Source organism: Uranotaenia lowii, chromosome 3 (genome assembly GCF_029784155.1).
Source record: "Uranotaenia lowii strain MFRU-FL chromosome 3, ASM2978415v1, whole genome shotgun sequence".
Classification (NCBI taxonomy): Eukaryota; Metazoa; Arthropoda; class Insecta; order Diptera; family Culicidae; genus Uranotaenia; species Uranotaenia lowii.
The window spans coordinates 57,649,937-57,671,703 of record NC_073693.1 but is presented as its reverse complement, the minus strand read 5'-3'; the positions used below and the strand labels follow the sequence as shown (position 1 = coordinate 57,671,703).

Genomic DNA, 21,767 nt, shown 5'->3' with positions numbered 1-21,767 from the left:
AATGAAAAAAATGACAAAAATGACAAAAATGACAAAAAAAGACAAAAATGACAAAAATGACAAAAATGACAAAAATGACAAAAATGACAAAAATGACAAAAATGACAAAAACGACAAAAACGACAAAAATGACAAAAATGACAAAAATGACAAAAATGACAAAAATTACAAAAATGACAAAAATGACAAAAATGACAAAAATGACAAAAATGACAAAAATGACAAAAATGACAAAAATGACAAAAATGACAAAAATGACAAAAATGACAAAAATGACAAAAATGACAAAAATGACAAAAATGACAAAAATGACAAAAATGACAAAAATGACAAAAATGACAAAAATGACAAAAATGACAAAAATGACAAAGATGACAAAAATGATTAAAATGACAAAAATGACAAAAATGACAAAAATGACAAAAATGACAAAAATGACAAAAATGACAAAAATGACAAAAATGACAAAAATGACAAAAATGACAAAAATGACAAAAATGACAAAAATGACAAAAATGACAAAAATGACAAAAATGACAAAAATGACAAAAATGACAAAAATGACAAAAATGACAAAAATGACAAAAATGACAAAGATGACAAAAATGATTAAAATGACAAAAATGACAAAAATGACAAAAAAAGACAAAAATGACAAAAATGACAAAAATGTCAAAAATGACAAAAATGACAAAAATGACAAAATTGACAAAAATGACAAAAATGACAAAAATGACAAAAATGACAAAAATGACAAAAATGACAAAAATGACAAAAATGACAAAAATGACAAAAATGAAAAAAATGACAAAAATGACAAAAATGACAAAAATGACAAAAATGACAAAAATGACAAAAATGACAAAATTGACAAAAATGACAAAAATGACAAAAATGACAAAAATGACAAAAATGACAAAAATGACAAAATTGACAAAAACGACAAAAATGACAAAAATGACAAAAATGAAAAAAATGACAAAAATGACAAAAATGACAAAAAAAGACAAAAATGACAAAAATGACAAAAATGACAAAAATGACAAAAATGACAAAAATGACAAAAATGACAAAAATGACAAAAACGACAAAAACGACAAAAATGACAAAAATGAAAAAAATGACAAAAATGACAAAAATGACAAAAATGACAAAATTGACAAAAATGACAAAAATGCCAAAAATGACAAAAATGACAAAAATGACAAAAATGACAAAAATGACAAAAATGACAAAAATGACAAAAATGACAAAAATGACAAAAATGACAAAAATGACAAAATTGACAAAAATGACAAAAATGACAAAAAAAGACAAAAATGACAAAAATGACAAAAATGACAAAAATGACAAAAATGACAAAAATGACAAAAATGACAAAAATGACAAAAATGACAAAAATGACAAAAATGACAAAAATGACAAAAATGACAAAAATTACAAAAATTACAAAAATTACAAAAATGACAAAAATGACAAAAATGACAAAAATGACAAAAATGACAAAAATGACAAAAATGACAAAGATGACAAAACTGATTAAAATGACAAAAATGACAAAAATGACAAAAATGACAAAAATGACAAAAATGACAAAAATGACAAAAATGACAAAAATGACAAAAATGACAAAAATGACAAAAATGACAAAAATGACAAAAATGACAAAAATGACAAAAATGACAAAAATGACAAAAATGACAAAAATGACAAAAATGACAAAAATGACAAAAATGACAAAAATGACAAAAATGACAAAAATGACAAAAATGACAAAAATGACAAAAATGACAAAATTGGCAAAAATGACAAAAATGACGAAAATGACGAAAATGGCAAAAATGGGAACAAAATGCAAAAAAGATAAAAACTACAAAAATGAACCAAATAAGAGTTTTCCGGCAACTTCATCACACTTTTTTTTAGATATTTTAAATCCCATCACATTGTAGACCAAATAAGATATATCTCGTTTTTCGCTCGCCGCAAGTGTGCAGCACTTGGGAGTATAATGTGTAATTTTAATGTGAAATTTTAATAACTCAACTCTGTTCAGCAAAATTACACACAACGCTTTTCGTTACTCAAATACGAATTTTGTAGAACTTGTTCCAGTGGTTCCTAAGATATAAAGTGCCGAATATTGGTATGACGTCCCGAATCTATGCCCTATTAAGGTCCAAATCCAGACCGCCATACAACTGACCTGATGACTACCTAGATTCAGCCTTACTAAAATTAACTTCATTTACTTCAAAATTTCCAATTGTAATCGACGCAACCACAGTAACGACGCTGTTTAGCATTGACTCTCGAACAAATCAAAATATGTAAAAAAAAGCGCCGTCTTGGTAAACTTCAGCAATCAATCTGTGTAGAGACAGCCTGCAGGACGATCAGGCAGTCGTTGCGCTCGGATTTGATTGGGAAACAAGGTCTGACGTTATATGTACGTTTTTGAGTCCAGTTGAACCTGCCAGCTCCAGTTCTCACAAAGCGCAAGATAATGTCGTACATCGCCCAGATCTTCGATCCACTCGGTTTGGTTGGACCGATTATTATTACCGTCGCCAAGCTGTTCATGCAGCGTTTGTGGGGACTTTGAACAGAGAACGGAGAACCATTTCGAGTGGAATCACCCACTAACAGTGTCGTACCAGGCCGATTGGAAGGAGTTTCATAGCACGCTGGATGCCTCGCCATGATCTAAGTTCCTCGATACGTGTCTTCAGCCAAGGTCACTTCCTTCCAATTGCTTTTTTCCCGGACGCGTCGGAGAAGGCCTACGGTAGCTGCTGCTACATTCGGTCCGAATGTGATGAAGTCGTTCGTGTCGTATTGCTGACTTTGAAGTCGAAGGGGCAGTTCTATCTATCAGCCTATCTGAGAAGGTCGACCGTGCTCTCAAGTTGCTTGCCGAAGTGTTCTTCGGGACTGATTCCTCGACGGATCTTCAGTGGCAACAATCACCGGCCAATCGCTGGAAGACATTTGTAGCCAACCGAGTGTCTAAGATCTAGAATTCAACAGATGTGAATTTTTGGAAGCATATTCGCGGAGAATCGAATCCAGCCGATGTACTTTCCTTTGGAATAAGTCCACCTGAGCTTGTCAATCATCCGCTTTGGTGGACTGGATATCCATGGCTCCAGTTACCGCCTTCCCAGTATTCACGAACCGAGTTTTCAGCCTGCCAAACCAGTTCGATGAGTGAGATGAGAGTTCTAGTTGCTGCGCTTCCAGCTGTCGTGGGGGATGACGAATTTGCAGATCGTATCTTCGGAATGTATTCCAGTTACCAGAAACTTATGCGCTTCATCGCTAACTGCTTGCTATCCCAGCAAACATAACATCGCATTAGAAATGTCAGCTCAACTCGTCAACAATGTTAATGTGACTCGTAATTCCTACCAAACCAAGTAAATGATCGTAAACATGGTTAGTTAAAGTCTACCGACTCGGATATGACAAAATTGCGCCATGTTTGCAAATATGTCTCCCGCGTGCGGAATTCAAGTGAGAAAACAACCTTGTTGTTCTCTTTGCGATAAGCAGTGCAACCAGATTTCTAAAAATCAGAGGGTCCATTTGGTTAAACTGTCCAATGAGAGAAGCAGCAAATATTGTCGCTGGCAACGGTTTGCATGCAATGAGAGCAAAACTTGCGCTCTCTCGCATAGTGTTAGGATGTACGGTAAAAGGTGTTGTATATCGTCCAATTTTTACAACACTTATCGCATAAGCCAGAAGTTAAAAATATGTATGTATATTGCCTCCACTTTAGTACGTAAATGCTGTTTTTTTTTGAGTTATATAAGATGATTTTATAATGTATATGAAACGTATAGCAAAGTTTATTGAGAAATATAACCTACAAAAATGTTTGCTGGGATACTTCCGCTTGTTGAAAGCTGCTGTACGGAAGACAAAAATTTACCCATCCCAAGCGCCTACCACCGCCGATCTGCAAGATGCAGATTTGACACTGTGTCGTCTTGCAAATAATCAGAGTTTTCTTGAAGAGCTAGTCACCCAAGCATCGACTGGCTGTCTTTCATCTTCATCGCAGTTGAAGTACATCCGCACAAAACTGGATTCAGATGGAGTCATTTGGATTAGAGGAGTTCTGGCCAACGCAACCGTTTCGGAAGCTATGAAACATCCAGTAGTTCTGCTCGCGAAACACCCGCTTTCAAACCTGTAGGCGAAGTATTATGTAGGCTACTTTGGACCAGTTTACATCAAGTCTCTCGTTCGAAAACGAGGCCTAACGAAAGCATACGTTTGCATCTTCGTTTGCTTTACCACACGTGCCGTCCACATCGAGCTGGTGTCTGATCTCTCCACGCCGGCCTTCATCGCTGCTCTACACCAATTTTCTGCCCTCCGAAGCTTTCCCCAAGAGATCCACAGCGACAATGGCACTGCGTTTCGAGGTGCAAGCAATGAGTTGCACAGAATCTACCAGATTTCATGTCATTTTATACCCCCTCGATCGCCCCATTTCGGAGGTCTATGGGTAGCAGCAGTGAAATCAATGAAGCACCATCTACTGAGAGAAATAGGCCACTCCAACATTTCCAACGAAGACAACTATCGTATTGGAAGCTCACGCAGAAAAGGTTTCAACGAATCTGGCGTAGATGGTACCTAGAATATCTGCAGCAGCTTCAAGCCCGAGCCTCCAAGCACCGTAGACCATCAACAGTAATCCAACACAACCAAATGGTGATCATCCAAGACGATCTGCGTCCGCCAGCCCAATGGCCACTAGGGATCATCACGGTGGTTCATCCTGAGAAAGACGGCGTTTAACGAGTGGTCACCTTAGGCAACTGCGAAGCGAGACGTCGTTTCCAGATGTGTCAACAAACTTGCCCTGTTACCCGTATCAGAACAACCCGAAACCGATCCAGTTGATGAGCAACCCGTTGGAGAACCGGTCACCGCAGTTCCTGAAAATAACCTATGAGTAGAACTGCACTTTAATACAGCTACTGCACGTAATTTTATGGATCAGGTGATTGCGGTTCCAATAATTTTACATTTCGTTTGTTGGTCTACTGGATTTCCTTTTGCTTCCCAGAAACAAGCTCCAGATGGTGTTAGATTCTCCGCTTGTACATTGCGGACCTCCTAGAACCAGTACTTGCCGATTGCAGCCTGAATGAGTAGAACTACACTCTAAGTTAGCTCCTGTACATGATTTTTGAGAATCAGGTGATTGAGATTCCAATATTTCCAAGTTTAGTTTGTTGTGCTGCTGGGTTCCTTCTTGATCCGCAGAAATCAACCTTCCAAATGAAGTCGCATTTCATCGTTTCCGGCTTCCTGTGGTGGACATCCCCTCCCATCGAATACTCCTAGCATCGGCTGAAAAGAGCTACACTCTAAGTTAGATCCTGTATAAAAACCTAAGCACCAGGTGATTGCGGTTCCAATCCTTTTATAGTATGTTTGTTGGTCTACTGGGTTCCTCTTTGTTTCAGATAGCAAAGCTCCAGCTGGTTTCCGTACCGCCCAGTACCAATTACTGCTCCTGCTCCTCCTGGTCCATGATCTTTTCTTTTGGTCCACACTGTCGAAGATAAAAGAAACGGATGAAGGCTCCCCATTTTCGTGAAATCAGTTTTTAAATGTGTGTGCCTTTTCAAGATTGGCGGAATGTTGGTAACCGAACCTAGAATCAAACACTTTTCCACTTACCATTAAGAAAAGTAACACCAAGCATCGTAAAACACTCTTTAATTAATTCAATGTTCGTTGTATAATATTGAATTGTAAAACAATGAAAACTTGAGCAACACTAGTTAAGAAATATCATACCAGTGAGTTCCCGAATTAATTGTTTGACGCGGTAACTCACCAACTCAGTCTAAATCAAGGTTCTTAGATACACTAGGTTCTCCGACTTTCACAGTAAGTAGGCGAGAAGTGAGCGGGGCTCTCAATGAGTTTGTTTATTTTTTGCTCAGCTTTTCTGTGATTTGTTGGTAAACAAACTTCATGAGTTCCGTATAGTTGCATAGCCTACATAGCCAAAATGGCTGAATCGGAAATTTGTTATTCGGGAACACCTCCTGAATATATACCCACCTTGGTCTAAATCAGTCTAAATAAAATCTCGTAGCAGAGATGCCAATGTGCCTGATTTTTCAGGCTTTGCCTGATTTTTGAAAATTTGTCTGATATAGCCTGATTTTGGCAAATGTGATGAAAAATGGGTATTAAGGAACTGGATAAGGTACCATTGCTTAAGTTAAAAATGTGGCTGAATCAAAGCAATTGAAAGATTCCCTTAAATTCTTATTTAAAAAAGGAAATTGTTTGATTGCTTTGATTCAGCAGAATTATTCAACCAAGTAGGCTCACAACACATATTTGAGTGAAAATGTGGAGGGATGACCAAAAAAAGGTCATCACTTCAATTTGTGTTACTTTTACGTAGCCTGATTTTTATTTCACCAGTTCTCTGATTATTGAAAAAAAAAAGTTGGCCACCCTGTCCCGAAGTAGTAACATCGGCTCCGTACTATTTGTTTTTGTCGGTGGAGTACATTAATAAAGTTTTTATTTATTCGTGAAATTCGGTGTCTATTTGCGTTTTGAAATCGCATCCGAAACACGTAACGACAAATGGTGTGCTGTGCGACGAATTGTGGACTGATTAAGTGTAGACAAAAACCTTTCTCCCAACCTGTTAGCCAGTGGAGAAGCGCGCAGCATACCAGGTCACTAGCGCTAATTGATTGACTCATCCGAGGTGTACCCGGTGCTGTTGCTGTTCATTGCTGTGCCATGGAAGCAGCAAATGGTAAAGCCTCCGATCAATTTAACCCGGCATGCCCTGAGTCCTCACCACACTATGAAGATCACAATTGGCCACTTTGAACTGTAGATTATTCGAAAGGTTCGAAAACTTTTCTGATTGCAAAACTGAAAAATATGTAACCAAACTCGTACGAACTGAAGAAATATTATCAGTTTAAAATGACTTTTTTTGTCAAGTACTTTTAAAATACTCCGTTTAAACTTCAAAATTTTTATACAGCATATTCAGTAAAAGTGTCCAACTTTACTGTCTCCAAAACTCTACAACATAACTTCACTCCTTAAAAAGTTCTGTTGAAAAAACTGAAAATTGATATTTTTTTAAAAATTGTCATATTTTTGAAACGATTATTGATACAGTAATGACTTTTTTTGGCAAAGTTGCTAGAATTGGTACAAGCTTGAAACGTTTCTCAGACAATAGATACCACTGCTTGTGCCCCACGAAGTATTGCATGAAAAGAAGTCACGCAATACATCGCTGGGAACCCAGCAGTGATGTCAATAGAATTTATAGTTAATCAATGCCAAAAGACAAACCCTTGTTTAACAGCTAATAACTTTTTTTCCTAAAAAGATACGATATTACGGTCTTCGACAAAGTTGTTCAGCGAAAAATTTGCTTGAGATAATTTATAAATTGACATAAAAACCATTAGCAGGCTTGGTTGCACAGAAGAAACAAAAATGATGAAGATTTTTCAGTACTAAATATTCAATTTTCCCATACAAACCTAAAAATTCAAATTTACTCATGTAAACGTTATTGAAAAATTCTGCAAAAAATCATGGATGAGTTTTGAACCAAAACGAAAGTTTTAAGACCCCAGGGTTTAAGAAATTCAAAAATGACTCCAAATCGACTCAGTCTATTGGGCACACGCTGCGAAGAGATGAAAACGAGATTTGTAGAGAAGCGCTTGACTGGAATCCAGATGGACCTCGGAGAAGAGGTAGGCCCAGAAGCTCGTGACGGCATAGTCTAGCCGCTGAAATCCGCACAGTTGACGAGAACCTCGAGAACCTATCTTCGTCGTAACACTCATGTTGTACAATTGTTATCAGTGCATATTTGGCCCTCTCAAATTCTTGCCCAGATAATGATATTGATTCGGATCGGGTTTTCTCTCAGGTAAGTTGGGCAAATCGGAAACAACAGGCAATATAATGTACCATGTGGTGATAAGAGGAAAATCGGGTAATTATTGCGCTAGGTCGTAGTGCGGCTTTACGAACAAACATCCGAACCTTCAACTCAAACGTGAAATCCGTATTGTTGTACGGGTGTGAAACTTGGTGCACATATGCGGTGACGACGCGAAAAATACAAGTATTTGTAAACCGCTGCCTGCGGAATATCATCCGCGCTTGGTGGCCTGGCAACTGGATCTCGAATGAGAAACTACATCGCCGGTGTCATCAAAAGGCGCTAGAAATCGAGATTCTGGAAAGTAAGTGGAGATGGATTGGGCACACGCTGCGAAAAGATGAAAACGAGATTTGAATGGAGTCCAGGGGGACATTGAAGAAGGGGCAGACCCAGAAATTCGTGGCGGCGAAGCCTAGCCGCTGAAATCCGAACTGTCGACGAGAATCTTGACTGAGACCAGGTGAAGACGCTGGCTCCGGATTGTCAACAGTGGAGGTCTTTTACCACGGCCCTATGCACCGGAGGATCGACGCGGGATCATTAAGTAAGTAGTGCAGCTTGAGCAACCAGAGTGTCGTGACTGATCGGTCTGGCCATTTTGATTTCTTTCACAGCGAATCAATTTTTATTACGACGAACCGTCTTATCTCGATAAGCTCTTTCTGCAAACTGATTCGTTCGGCTCATTCATTATTCGTTTAAGGATTTCAAGACATCGTTTACTCACTCGTGCTCACTAACCGACTTGCCTATGAATTCTCTCTCGCTCTTTACATGTTGTTTCGCCCCCTTTCGCACGACCATTTTTCGATTCCGAGCGAAATCGCGCAGTTCAGTAACACAGGGTGTCTCGTAAAGGATCTTATTTCTAAAGTTCGATTTCTACCAACGTTTATTGATAGTTTCTATTTTTCTATTATTTTATTAATCTCATGATTCTTTTTTTATTTTTATTTTTCTTTATTATGTCCAATATTCTCTACACAGAGTACTCAGTTTTCGTTCTAGAAGTTGATCGGACAAGTCGGGCATGGAGAAACTTTGTGATGGCCAGTTTTCTTCTCCCTGCTGCAACCAGGACGGTCCCTTCATCCAAAGATCGCTAGTTAAAAGTTGATCTACCGAAACTCATCGGGACACCAAATCTGCGGGATAATTTGAACCAGGAACGTCATACCAATTCGAGCTGGGAAAAGTTGGATTTCTGCAATGTTTTCCAATTGCTAAGAGAGATCTAATCCAGGTGGAGGACAACCATCTAGTCGGACCAGAATCTTGACGACGAAATATTTAGTTTAAGGGCATCGTGAACTTTCTTGTGAAGTTTTGCAGCATCGTATGCAGCACATAGATCAAGTCGTGGAATACTTCTTTTTCTGAAGAGAAGCTACCCTCGATTTAGCTGCGCCTTTACGTCTCCTTTTGGTTCCAGCTAACTTGCGTAAGAGAACGTCACGCTTTTTTGATGTGACGGGGCCTCCCAGGAAGTACACCCGTCACACGAATATGGGTTCCATGGCGACGAACGCGTTATTAATACAAAAAGAAAATAACGTAAGGTAGTCTGGTAGGATTCTGACCAATATTAGGAGGCCCTATAAGAACATCCATCGTATGGTTTCGACAAGAAAAAAAAATCTAATTGAAAAGAAACTCATTTTCAATTCAACTTATAGGGGAGAATGAGGATACTTGATCCCTGGGGATACTTGATTCCTTAGCTATATCTCGAAACTGGAATGTCTTACAAAGATCAAATGTTCTAGAAAAATGTGCCAAAATGAGCAAAATAACAATTCTTGTAGTTTAAAAAATTTTAACAAAATAATTGTTTGAGTAATTGAACTTTGTTTGAAAAATTTCACAAAATGTAACTTGAAGATCTTTTTTCATCACTTTAAAATGTTCCTTACATGGGGAAATTATGAAAAAAATATATGTTCCAATGTATCAATCGTTCGAGCGTAAAATGAACTTCATAATGCCATATTTTCAAAGCAATGGAAAACTCTCAATTTTTTTGGAAAAAAGTTTTCTAAAATGTTGATTATGGGTACAATTGATCCCCTAGAGTTGGGTACAATTGATCCCCCTTCCAAATGGCATATTCTTCTTCTGAATTGATCGTTATGATTGCTGATTACGAAATTACTAATATTTATCCAAAAACTAATATTTATCAAACAATTGTCTGAAGAAAAGAGCAAAAAAAATTAATTTTCTCTTAATTATGAAAAATAGCGCCTTTAAGTATGCAATGTCTTTAGCGTTTAAACAAAGTTATAGAATTTTCTTCTTATGTCTGCTATAAGTTGTGAAATGAGAACAAACATGACCAAAATAGTCAATTAACATTCTATCTTGCGGTTTTGTTTGATTTTTATACAAGGATTAGGGCTTCCTGAATAAAAGATCAAGTCTCCTTCAATAAAGGATCAAGTCTCCCCTAACTTCAGAAAAATCGCATTTTTTTTACTCCCACGAAAATGCTTCTAGTTCATCAACGGGTTCAAGTATCGCTCTAATTTTTGGAGCATAGAAACTTGAAGTTACAATCTGTCAGAAAATGTCAAAGACGGCGAGTTGCTAAATTTTTCCAAAAAGATATGGTGAAAATAAGAAAAGGGGATCAAGTATCCCCACTCTCCCCTACTTATGTACATTAGATTAAAACATAGTTTTCAAATTTTATTTCAATTTTTAATGTAGCTTTTACAAACCTCGTTTGAAAAAGATCTTTGAAATAAAACATTATTTTACATTACCAATCCCCCCAGGGCAGGAGCTTAGACCGATGCCGTGATAGATGTGGTCCCGTTTGTTGCATTTTATTTTAGTTCAGTTTTCCGGGGGCGATGCTATAGGTACGTATTTGGATGTTGGGTCCTTTTGTACCATTTCCACATTGGCTCGGTTTTTCCTGGAAGAAGCTGAAAAATGTTTCAGCATTTTCTCAAAATATGTCTGCTGGTTTTGCAGCAACAACAAAACGAGCCAAACTCGGCATGTCGAATTGTAAAAGGTAAGACGAATGTAGACGTGTCTAAATTAGGATGATATTGTTTAATGTAAATTTTACATCAATGATCCGTTAATTGGCTGTAGCTGAAGGTAACGGGATACAGAAAATTAGTAGTTTGTGGATATTTTTTTTTAATATCCATATTCGCTTCCAAAACCCACAGTCAGACATGACCTAAGCCTAAGCAGTCAGTACAACCGGAGCAATAAAAGCGAGGGGCCCAGGCATCCCGATAGAGACGACGACGACGACGTGATCTACCGACCTGGATTCCGTACAGCATTTACCAAGTGATAGACGGTGCGGAATTTTATGGCTTCAGGAATTTAATTTCAATTCCGTTTGGAAAAACCGAGACGACGTCGCCCACGGTTCCTTCCCCCGAACAATCCGCCGCCACGTTTTCCCCAATTTTTCCCATCCCGGAAACTGAGGAAAGCTCGCCCCGATTCGAAGTTTACTTTATTTGGCAAAACAACTCAGCGGAACGAAGGCGAACGGACAGTAAATTAAGCTGATGGGAGAAATTTTAAACATCACATTTTATTTACTAGATGCAACGAGCAGAATGTTTCGCTGCTAACGGATTTAGTAGGTATCTAGGATAGACATCGGAATGGTTGGCATGAAGATGGACAAAGGATCTTTGCACAGGAAACAGTTAGTGAATGCAGTTGCGATAGATGTTTTTAGAACTGTGAATTCAACGATATGTTTTAAAGAAGAAAATCGAGGGTCGAATTAACTCTTTTTAGTTGTTTTTTTTATTTGTGTAAACATTTATGAAATTAATGTTTAAAATTTTTTAAAGAACAACAAAACATAGAATTCTAGGATCCACATAAAGCACCAAACACTAATTTTGATTGAACTAAATACACGCCGATATTCAAAATAGTTATACTCACAGTTGATTCCCAGCCTGCGGGCCACCAAATCGGCCAGATCCTTGCAGTATCCCTCGAATCGGTCATTCCCTTCCAACGTTTCTCCCGGTTCCGGTTGCCGCAGCATCACGTACGGCTCCTCGATGATGGTCGTCACGATGTAGGTCTTGTTCTTCTCGTAGTGCATGTCGGTCTTGAGCCGGGTGTACTTGGCCATCACCGGCGTTAGTCCTGCCTCGTCCGACCACTCGGCCACCTTGACCATGGCGCTGTTCACCGTCATCTCGACCACATGCAGGGTGTAGTTCTGCCGCTTGCCGTCCTCATTAAACCGGATGTCTCCCGTGAGGCCCGAAATTTCCACCTGCCCGACCGGAAGTGGCGAATAAGGAGAATAAGGGGAGAGAGATTGGAAACAGAAATCGTGATTAAGGGCTGTGTGCATTATTGTTAAACATGGAAACTGGAGTGTGTCGCCTTAGATGAGATATGATTCGAGGGACTTCCCGCTGGGCCACAAAGTGACACCTGTCCGGTGTTGCGACACAACGTTTGTAATTGTTCGCACAGGTTTGTACTATGGTAGCGGAAATGAATTTATGGTTAGTTTGCTTGTTAGAATTTGATACTTAGAATTTATTTGTACACTCAGCCTTGGTTAAGTTAGTGACATTGAACGTAAAATTAAGACCATTTGTGATGAAATCGTTTTTCATCATAAAAAATACTATGACAGGTAGTCGACATACAATACAATTGTTTTGCATGAAACAAGAATTTATCTAACAAATTGAGCCAAATATGATATGAGAACAATCATAAAATCGAGCGAATGGAACAGAATTTGGCTTGAAGGTGTTTTTGAATACCTACACCAAGTGTTTTTAAGATTATTTGAAACCCAGAGGATAGGTAATAATCAGGGGTTTCCATACAAGTTTAAACGCATTTCTTTGGAACTTATAAGGCCAACGAAACTAAATTTGGCATGGGAAGGTACATATACCTGCATAGGCATAAAGCTGATAAGCTCAAGAAATGTTTCTCCAGTAATTTAAAACCCCTCCCTCCATTTAGTGGAACGATAAAAATGAGAAGAGGGTCAGGAGATTTGCAATTATCTTCAATTTTTGTGAATCAACAAGTTGTCGAACTTTTCTTCATCGACAAGGAGTTGAAGGAAATTTCAAGAACTAAATTTAATTAAAATTGAAGTTAATTCAAATCACCCTTTATTTTAAACTTAATTTCAAAGTTATAAATTATAATTTGATTTCAAATATTATAATTATAAATATTATATTATAACAAATAAAAAAAATGTGTAAGTATCGTAAATAACATTTTTGGGTGTTCAATTAATAAATAAATCAATGTGAATATATTAAACATTAACTCCTGACTGTTTTTTAATGATAACTGTTTTTATTTATTTTTTTTAAATTTCAAAATTTCATATTCTTTGTTAATCCAAAAATTTATTTAACAACACAAAGAAAAGATTCAGTATGTATTGAACTTTTTTATTTGGATTATTAACTCATACACCAAAAAAGTTATTTCCAATCTGGCTGGAAAGTAATGAGATAATAAATAAACATGGTAATTTTTTTAAAACCATCCTCTTTTTTCCAAAATATATCCTAGGCATGATATTTTTATTTTATTTTGAACATTTTTGACACCCACAATTGAATATCCGTACCCTTAAATGCAATGGGTTAACGGCTGCGGTGTATATGTTTGTGGAAATGATGGATCAATCCATCATTTTCCAGACAGTGTTACACACAATCTTATTAAATATGGTGTCATAATATGGTCTAAATAAGAAGAGGAGCTGGACATTTTTATTTAGTTTAAATTCAGCGGTAGGTTCAACGATGTCTATTTTTTCATGATCCTTGTTGATAAGATGAATGGGAGTTGAAACGCTTGCCCTCCCTCCCGCAGAACAATCGCAACATTTGGTAGTGATAGTATCTCAATTTACCATAATAAAAGTTGATACATTCAATAGGGCATCATTCGTTTGGTTAGGTAGTTAGTTGGTTTAGTCTCATAGAATAAAAAAAAGGAGAAAACGTGTTAGAAGTGTTACGATGTTAGAGAAAGGTAATGGAGTTCGCCTCCCCAATGCTCTAGTACCTAAGTGTGTATTTGCGGTTTATGAATTTCGTTGGCTTATTCGAAAATCAAGCATTTTACACGAACTAGAGGCTCATTGAATGGGAATGCTGTTGTTGAAGAATATTATATTTCATTTGGTAAGACGTGTTTTGCTTTTTTTATTTATTCACTTTTAGCAGATCTTTACGTTTTTCGGTTAGGTTTGAAATTTATCTATGGTAGTAGATAATAGAATGTATGATTCTGAAGAATAACAGTGAGTAGGTAGTCCGAATAACTGGCATTTTTGAATAGGCACACGGTATATTTTAATAGAACCCCTATTTAGACTTAGCACAGTTTGTCAGAGATGCTGACCAGAATAAGTAATTAGGTTTTAGAAGAACAGCATTGTGCATTTCCTCTTCTTTTGATAAGTAGACGATATCAATCAAGATATTTAAGCTAGATAATTACTGGTTTGAGCTAGGCTTTCATATATTGATAGATGGAATGAACTTATATCCTATTTTTCTTTTCCTTTTTTTCTCTTTTTTCATTTTGTTTTTTGTATATCTTTTCATGTTACCTTTTGATGATGGCGGACGAGCCTTCAAGCCATCTCCTCTCAACATTGGACCCCTAAGATGATTTCGCATGATGTGGTCGTCATCCCAAGGATTTAATCAACACCTAGAACAGAGTTCTATAACATGGTGAGGGCTGTCCATTTTATTTTATTGTTTTAAATTATATATAAGATACTGTCTAATGTAGTTAGTTTCGTTGGGATTAAGTGAGCGACCTTTCTTAAACCGCCAACTTATTTCCTCCAACTGGTATCATGAGGGGTTAGTTCACTATCCTCTTCTGCTTAAAGTTCATATTCATCCGAAGTGGACTTAAGGTGCAGGATGGTATAGCCAACGTCTCAAGATAGCTTACTATTCTAAGCTGCCTACTCTAAACTTTTATTTCCCTGACCCTTTTACCAACATTTCCTTTTCAGCGTCAGCTTCCCACAGCTATTCAAACACCACAAAAAAAAAAAAATTTTGACACCCACAATTGAATATGTCAATTGAAAATCAAGAACAGAATTCCAAGATAGCCTCATCGACGATGTTCAGGGTTCGACGAGGTTCGAATCCCCGCATGTAAAACCTTTGAATATTGCTATCCTACCTACCCATTTTTTGAGCACCAAGAGCACTGATTTAAAAAGCTTTAAAAGTAACATATATCTTCATAAGTAAAGCTACCCAGACTTGCCCGAATATTTGAAACAAAATTTGGGAGAGTCCGGTTCGGTCCGGTTGTGTGGATTTCGAAAAAAAATAGCCCGGATTTTTCCTGGACTTATTCAATTTATTTGCAAAATTAATCAAAAAAACTGAAACCGATTCAATATATATTTTTTTAATTTTTTGTACAAAACCAATTCTTTAGCAAGTTGTATCAAAATAATCATGATCTGATTTTTGGAAGCCTGAAAACGATTTATTTCTAGTGTTGTGTTTCTATGAAAACACTTATTTGTCAGGTTTTAAGTAAAAAATTTCCGGCTTTATTTGGCACGGAAACATGCGGGAAAAAATCCATCAACCTTAACATAAATTGAATATAAAGGTTGATGATATGAAAAAAAAAATGGAATAAGAAGAATAATTACATAGGGGAACAGTATTTCGCGTTCCTCTCTTTCAAAACTTATTTTGAAAGATTTTGATGTTCGTAATTCATAATATTGGTCAGATTTGGTCTTTCATCCCTAGTTTTGATGATTTTGCCTGTGAATTTTTTTTTAAATTGGTTCATTTTCGTTATAATTGATTTGAGATAATTGATTTGAGATAATTGATATTCTAATAAACCTACAAGAAAGTTTAAGATGATTTTTTGTTTCAAAGACACGAAGCTTTGAAAAATTCTAAATTAAAATTTTGGAAATTTTGTTAGGAAAGATTTCAACTATTTCTGACATCATTAAAGAAAATCTTTGAGTATTTGAAAAAAAAAAATTAACTCATTCAAAACCTTGGTTTTAAATGGCGAAATGGATTGACTTATGACTTTTAAAATGTACTAGATAAAATTAAGTTTCAATCTTCTTAAAATTTCTTTAAAAAATCCTTTATTTAGATTCGAAAAAAAAAACATCTGTAATAACTTTCTTTTAAGGGTTCAAAACTACTCACGGGCTTCTAGAAAGCTGACCATTGAATTAAAACTTTTATTTTCACAATATTTTTAATGTCTAACAGTTTTTCCAAAAAAGTGCACAAATTTCTTCTGCAAATTTATCTTAAAAAATACTGATAGAAAAATAAACTGAATAAATATTTGGTATCAGCGCCCCTAAATTATTAAAAAAAAAACGATTATATTCTTTGCACCTCGAAAAAGTGTGAATTTGGTTGCCTTGTGTTATTAAATCATTTTTTCTATCAATCGTGTATTAAAGTTAAGGGTCATTGCGGACAATATGAAAAGGTAAATCGGTAAATTTATAATTTAAAGCTCTTTCCGATATCTTAATTCAATTTATTGATGGAAACGCATTCGGAATGTAAATGGTAGAAATCATTACATAAAAACGCAAAATTTGTTTAATTTTTTTTTTATAAAAATATAACAATATTCTCATAAAACATACTTTAGTAGAACCCCGCTTATCCGAGCTCCGCTTATCCGAACTTCCAGTTTATCCGAGCCACTAGTTTCAAACCTAATCCATGTACAGTTTTGTTTTATATTGTTGAGTGTTTAAAAAGACGTTTTGAACAAGTTTAAAGTCTGAATTTGCAGAGAAATGTACATTAAACAGGAAAAGGGTTTTTAATTTATTCATGTTATCCGAAGTTTCACTTATCCGAGGAGGAAGGACCTTCCCTCGACTATCTCGGATAAGCGGGGTTGAACTTTACTAAAAAATTATGTAAAATGTGATGTATGAAATATTACTTTCAAAAATAGTAGATCAAAAGAATCAGATAGCTTAATAACTTTATCGAAATAGTTTTTTTTGATAAGTAAGTTTCGAGGATTACATTCTAGTCTAAGTAAATTTTGAGAATTCAAATAAGTACCAGATTGAAAATCAAATGTCAGAGTTTTTAATCGGATGGCAGGATGTTGTCATAATTTTATTATGGTTTAACAATAGTGTTTGAGTCTCAAAACAACAAATGAAAAATGCGTGAAATTAAAGAATTGAAAAATTAAAATAATAAGAAAACATAAATTTTAAAAAAGTCAGTAAATAGTAGAAAACTATGTATTTGTGACTAATTTTGTGGTGCTGAACCCTCATTTGAATTAGTTTCCAATATTATTATTGAAAAAAGTTGGAACTTCAATTAAGAAATTTGTTCACGTTCTTTCCAAAACAGAAGAATTAAAGATTTTGTAAAATTTTTCTCGGTTTTGTGGATTTTTTTTAATGTTTGTTTAAAAAAAGAGTTGTTATAAGAGACATTTTCAATAATTTAAGCCAAAAGGATGCTTTGTTATTCCTTGGAACGTAATTAGAAATATTTTGTAGTCTTCTGCAAAGTCGTAAAAAAAACTTAAATCCTCGATATTAAAAACTCGTAAACGTTTTGAGTTGAGCTAGAAAAAGTGAGAAAAGGTAGGTAGGTATTCAACCAAAATTATTGAATTCATTTTGTTTTTTGAAATAATGGTTATGGGTTTATTTTTTGAATGAGTCTGTATGTATAGATTAAAATTAAAGGTCATATCGTTTTTTGGAGACAACATATGAAGATATTTTTTTTATTATCTCACGAGTTTGCGCCGGAGGTCTTTAGTCATCCCCAAAATTTAAATTTATTTTTTTTTTTGATTAACTAGATTCACCAAGGTTTTTTTTGTAAACAATATTAAAACAGAAGTCATTAAAAAGCATATCAAAACAAATTAAAATTTTAGCAGCTTTTCAAATAAAATGTTCAAAAATATTATATAATGACCTTGAGCGTGAAAAATTGTACATACTTAAGCTTTAAATGGTGTCTAAAAGTACCGTCTGCATCACCGAATATTCTGTTAAAAATACCTTTGTATAGCCCAATCTATGATTCAACTTTCATCTGAAGACACCAAAGTTTGCCAACAACTACTTTAAGAGTTATGAAAAAAATAATAACAATAATAACAACAATGAACAAACAATGGTAGGATAACTGCAGCAAAACTTACTTCAATTTTCAAACAATAATCTAATGTAAGGTTGCCAGATTGCCCGGTTTTATCTGGGCTTTTCCGGATATTCAATATAATATTTGGGAAAAGTCTAGTGCCTTCCTGGTTGCCCAGATTTTATTGGAAAAGCACGTTTTTTTTTCACAGATATGTGCATCAAATTGCGTACCCATTTTTGTTCAGTTTTGCACTTATTGCTGTCGTTTTGGCAGGTATTTTCAACAGGTAGTTTTTGCAGAATATTCGGTGATGCAAACAGTACTGTTAGACACCATTTAAAGCTTTTGTATAAATGTTCATGTTCAAAGTCATAATTTAATTTATTTGAATATTCTAATTGAAAAGCTGATCAAATTTCAATTCGTTTTGATGTGCTACTTTATGACTTCCGTTGAAAAATAACAAAGTTATGTTGCCTTGAAATATGGTTTTATTAATTTCACAAAAAAATCTAATCGAAGCTTACTCGAAAAACACAATTTTTAGAAATCTGAAAAAATACACGTAAGTCGTAAAAATGAAACAAATTTGCAATTTTGGGGATGATATTAAAACCTCCGGCGCAAACCCATCAAATTAAAAAAAAACTCCATATTTGAAATGTTTGCTGATAAAATTGAATGAATGAAAAATTAGAAATGTTATTTGTCTTATAATTATATCTCCATATCATTGCGTTTATTGTATTGAAAAAAATTGAGGATATTTTTTATTGCTAAGCTTTAATAGATATTGTTTCATTCTAAACTCTCCAAATAAATGAACAGCGGTTTAGTAACGAAAACAATGAACCCGTGAGTTGATGCCCACCTCGCCATTAGTGTCACTCACCTTGCGTAGATAGCGCGAAATTTTGTCACCATGTTCCCACGGCGTGACCCATCCCTTGGACATATTACAGTCCATGGTTCGCGTTCCATTCGCGGGAAGATTGAACGGTTGGCCCCGGTTTCGCATCGTATAGGCCCGGAACTGGTCCGGCTTTTTGCGCACTATCTTGGAGAACGCCTCGACGAGCACGAAAACCGCATCGTACATCAGCGCGGCCTGAGCCGAGATCAGTTCCTTGCCGGCGCCCTGGGACGTCGTTGGGTCCAGGCGCTTCCAGCCGTCCAGGAATTCCTTCACGTACTTCCGGCTGGTGTCCACAATCCGAAAACCGGTAATATTGATGGCCCCGTACTCGATCACCTCACTTTCCCAGCGGTCGTCCATCACCTAGTTTCGCGGGGGAGGAGAAATGAAATCGAAAAGGAGGGGTTAGAAATTATTATCACGGCTACATAACATATACTGGGCTCTTATGTAAGATACCATTAGCGTGGCCTGGAAGCTGCTATCAACCAAGTTTTAGTAGTTCCAATCCCAAACCACAAAACCAACTCAATTGGGTTGGGATTTCCCAATAACGGAAAAAAAGATGGCCCACCCACCCAAAAGCCCTCACTAATGGAGCGCGCATACAAACATGGCTCCGATCCAGCATAAATCACGTTTCCATAAATACATATCGACACAGCATATTGATGGAACCGAAAAAACATTCCAGCCGATTCGATACGCAGTGTGTGAGATGAAGAATTTCTTCGGTAGAAGTACCTTGCCATATTTTGGCAGCTTTTGATTGCTCTGTATCGGAATACGTTGGACAGTTCCAGGAAGAAGGTAGGAAGGTGGCTGTCATAAAATTCCACTAAATTTACCACTGATTCAGCGATTTGTTTTGGTTGAGTTATGTTGATTTATCTATTTTGGAAGCACTTTTTTCCCGGATTACGTTTTTGTTTCGCTGACAGATTTATCCAGACCTTGTCAAATGGGAATGAATGCTGAATTATGTGTTCCCGTTTTTCTGCTGAAACGTCTTTAAGATAAAATGCTATCGAAAGGCTAGAAGATTCAAATCAAAACCGGATTCTTATGAATACCTGAATAAATTTTCTTTTAAACATCTACAAATCGAAAATATCAAAAAGTGTTGGGAAAAATTTGACGATTCATAATCTACAAAATTTCCAAAATTGTCGAAATTGTCAAAATTGTCAAAATTGTCAAAATTGTCAAAATTATCAAAATTGTCAAAATTGTCAAAATTGTCAAAATTGTCAAAATTGTCAAAATTGTCAAAATTGTCAAAATTGTCAAAATTGACATAATTGTCAAAATTGTCAAAATTGTCAAAACTGTCAAAATTGTCAAAATTGCCAAAATTGTCCAAATTGTCAAAATTGTCAAAATTGTCAAAATTGTCAAAATTGTCAAAATTGTCAAAATTGTCAAAATTGTCAAAATTGTCAAAATTGTCAAAATTGTCAAAATTGTCAAAATTGTCAAAATTGTCAAAGTTGTCAAAATTGTCAAAATTGTCAAAATTGTCAAAATTGTCAAAATTGTCAAAATTGTCAAAATTGTCAAAATTGTCAAAATTGTCAAAATTGTCAAAATTGTCAAAATTGGCAAAATTGGCAAAATTGTAACTAATATTATGAAGAGATTAATCACCGTAATTTTTGTTTGTTACTTTGATTTATCGGCCTAGCGGTGAAAAGTGATGTCCTTTTTAGTAGGGACATCTAAAGATTATGAAATTTTTATATAGATGGATAGAAGGTTAGAAGAAATGAAAGATGGTGAAAATGAGCGGGTAGAATTTGTCTAGAAGCATTACCATCACATACCAAATTTTTGTTCCTCACGAGCCTACTACTATGAAGTGGTAGATACAGATAGAGTTGCATCTACCACCACACATTAGTAGGCTTAGCGTGGTCCGCCCCACAAGCGAGAACTTGTAGTGCGGACGAACAAAAAGATGGTATGTGATCGCTCAGATAAGCTCCCTTTAACTCAGAAACGCATCTATCGATGTTTAAGTCTTCTCAGTTTGTTATCTTCGCATTCGTTACATGCGGGGTTTGCATGCGGAACGGTACGGTCGATAGTCTGATAGTGACCAACCACCGATGCTATGATGTCGTGTTTTTATTTCTTTTTGGCCAAAGTTATTTAATTTTATGAAGAGATTAATCACCGTAATTTTTGTTTGTTACTTTGATTTATCGGCCTAGCGGTGAAAAGTGATGTCCTTTTTAGTAGGGACATCTAAAGATTATGAAATTTTTATATAGATGGATAGAAGGTTAGAAGAAATGAAAGATGGTGAAAATGAGCGGGTAGAATTTGTCTAGAAGCATTACCATCACATACCAAATTTTTTGGTCACTATTTTGTTGGTCACTATCAGACTATCGACCGTACCGTTTCGCATGCAAACCCCGCATGTAACGAATGCGAAGATAACAAACTGAGAAGACTTAAACATCGATAGATGCGTTTCTGAGTTAAAGGGAGCTTATCTGAGCGATCACATACCATCTTTTTGTTCGTCCGCACTACAAGTTCTCGCTTGTGGGGCGGACCACGCTAAGCCTACTAATGTGTGGTGGTAGATGCAACTCTATCTGTATCTACCACTTCATAGTAGTAGGCTCGTGAGGAACAAAAATTTGGTATGTGATGGTAATGCTTCTAGACAAATTCTACCCGCTCATTTTCACCATCT

General features: G+C 35.9%; 1 protein-coding gene across 2 annotated transcripts in view; it reads right to left on the bottom strand.

The window, feature by feature from the left end:
* Window positions 1-21,767, bottom strand: part of LOC129757511 (glutamate receptor 1) — a 603,301-nt gene that overhangs the window by 49,931 nt on the left and 531,603 nt on the right. For both annotated transcript variants that reach the window (XM_055754774.1, XM_055754775.1), the window contains exons 5-6: window positions 19,037-19,423; window positions 11,912-12,254 (exon numbers count right to left, since the gene is read on the bottom strand). In XM_055754774.1, the coding sequence (XP_055610749.1) occupies window positions 11,912-12,254; window positions 19,037-19,423 (730 nt within the window). The remainder of the gene's footprint in view (window positions 1-11,911; window positions 12,255-19,036; window positions 19,424-21,767) is intronic.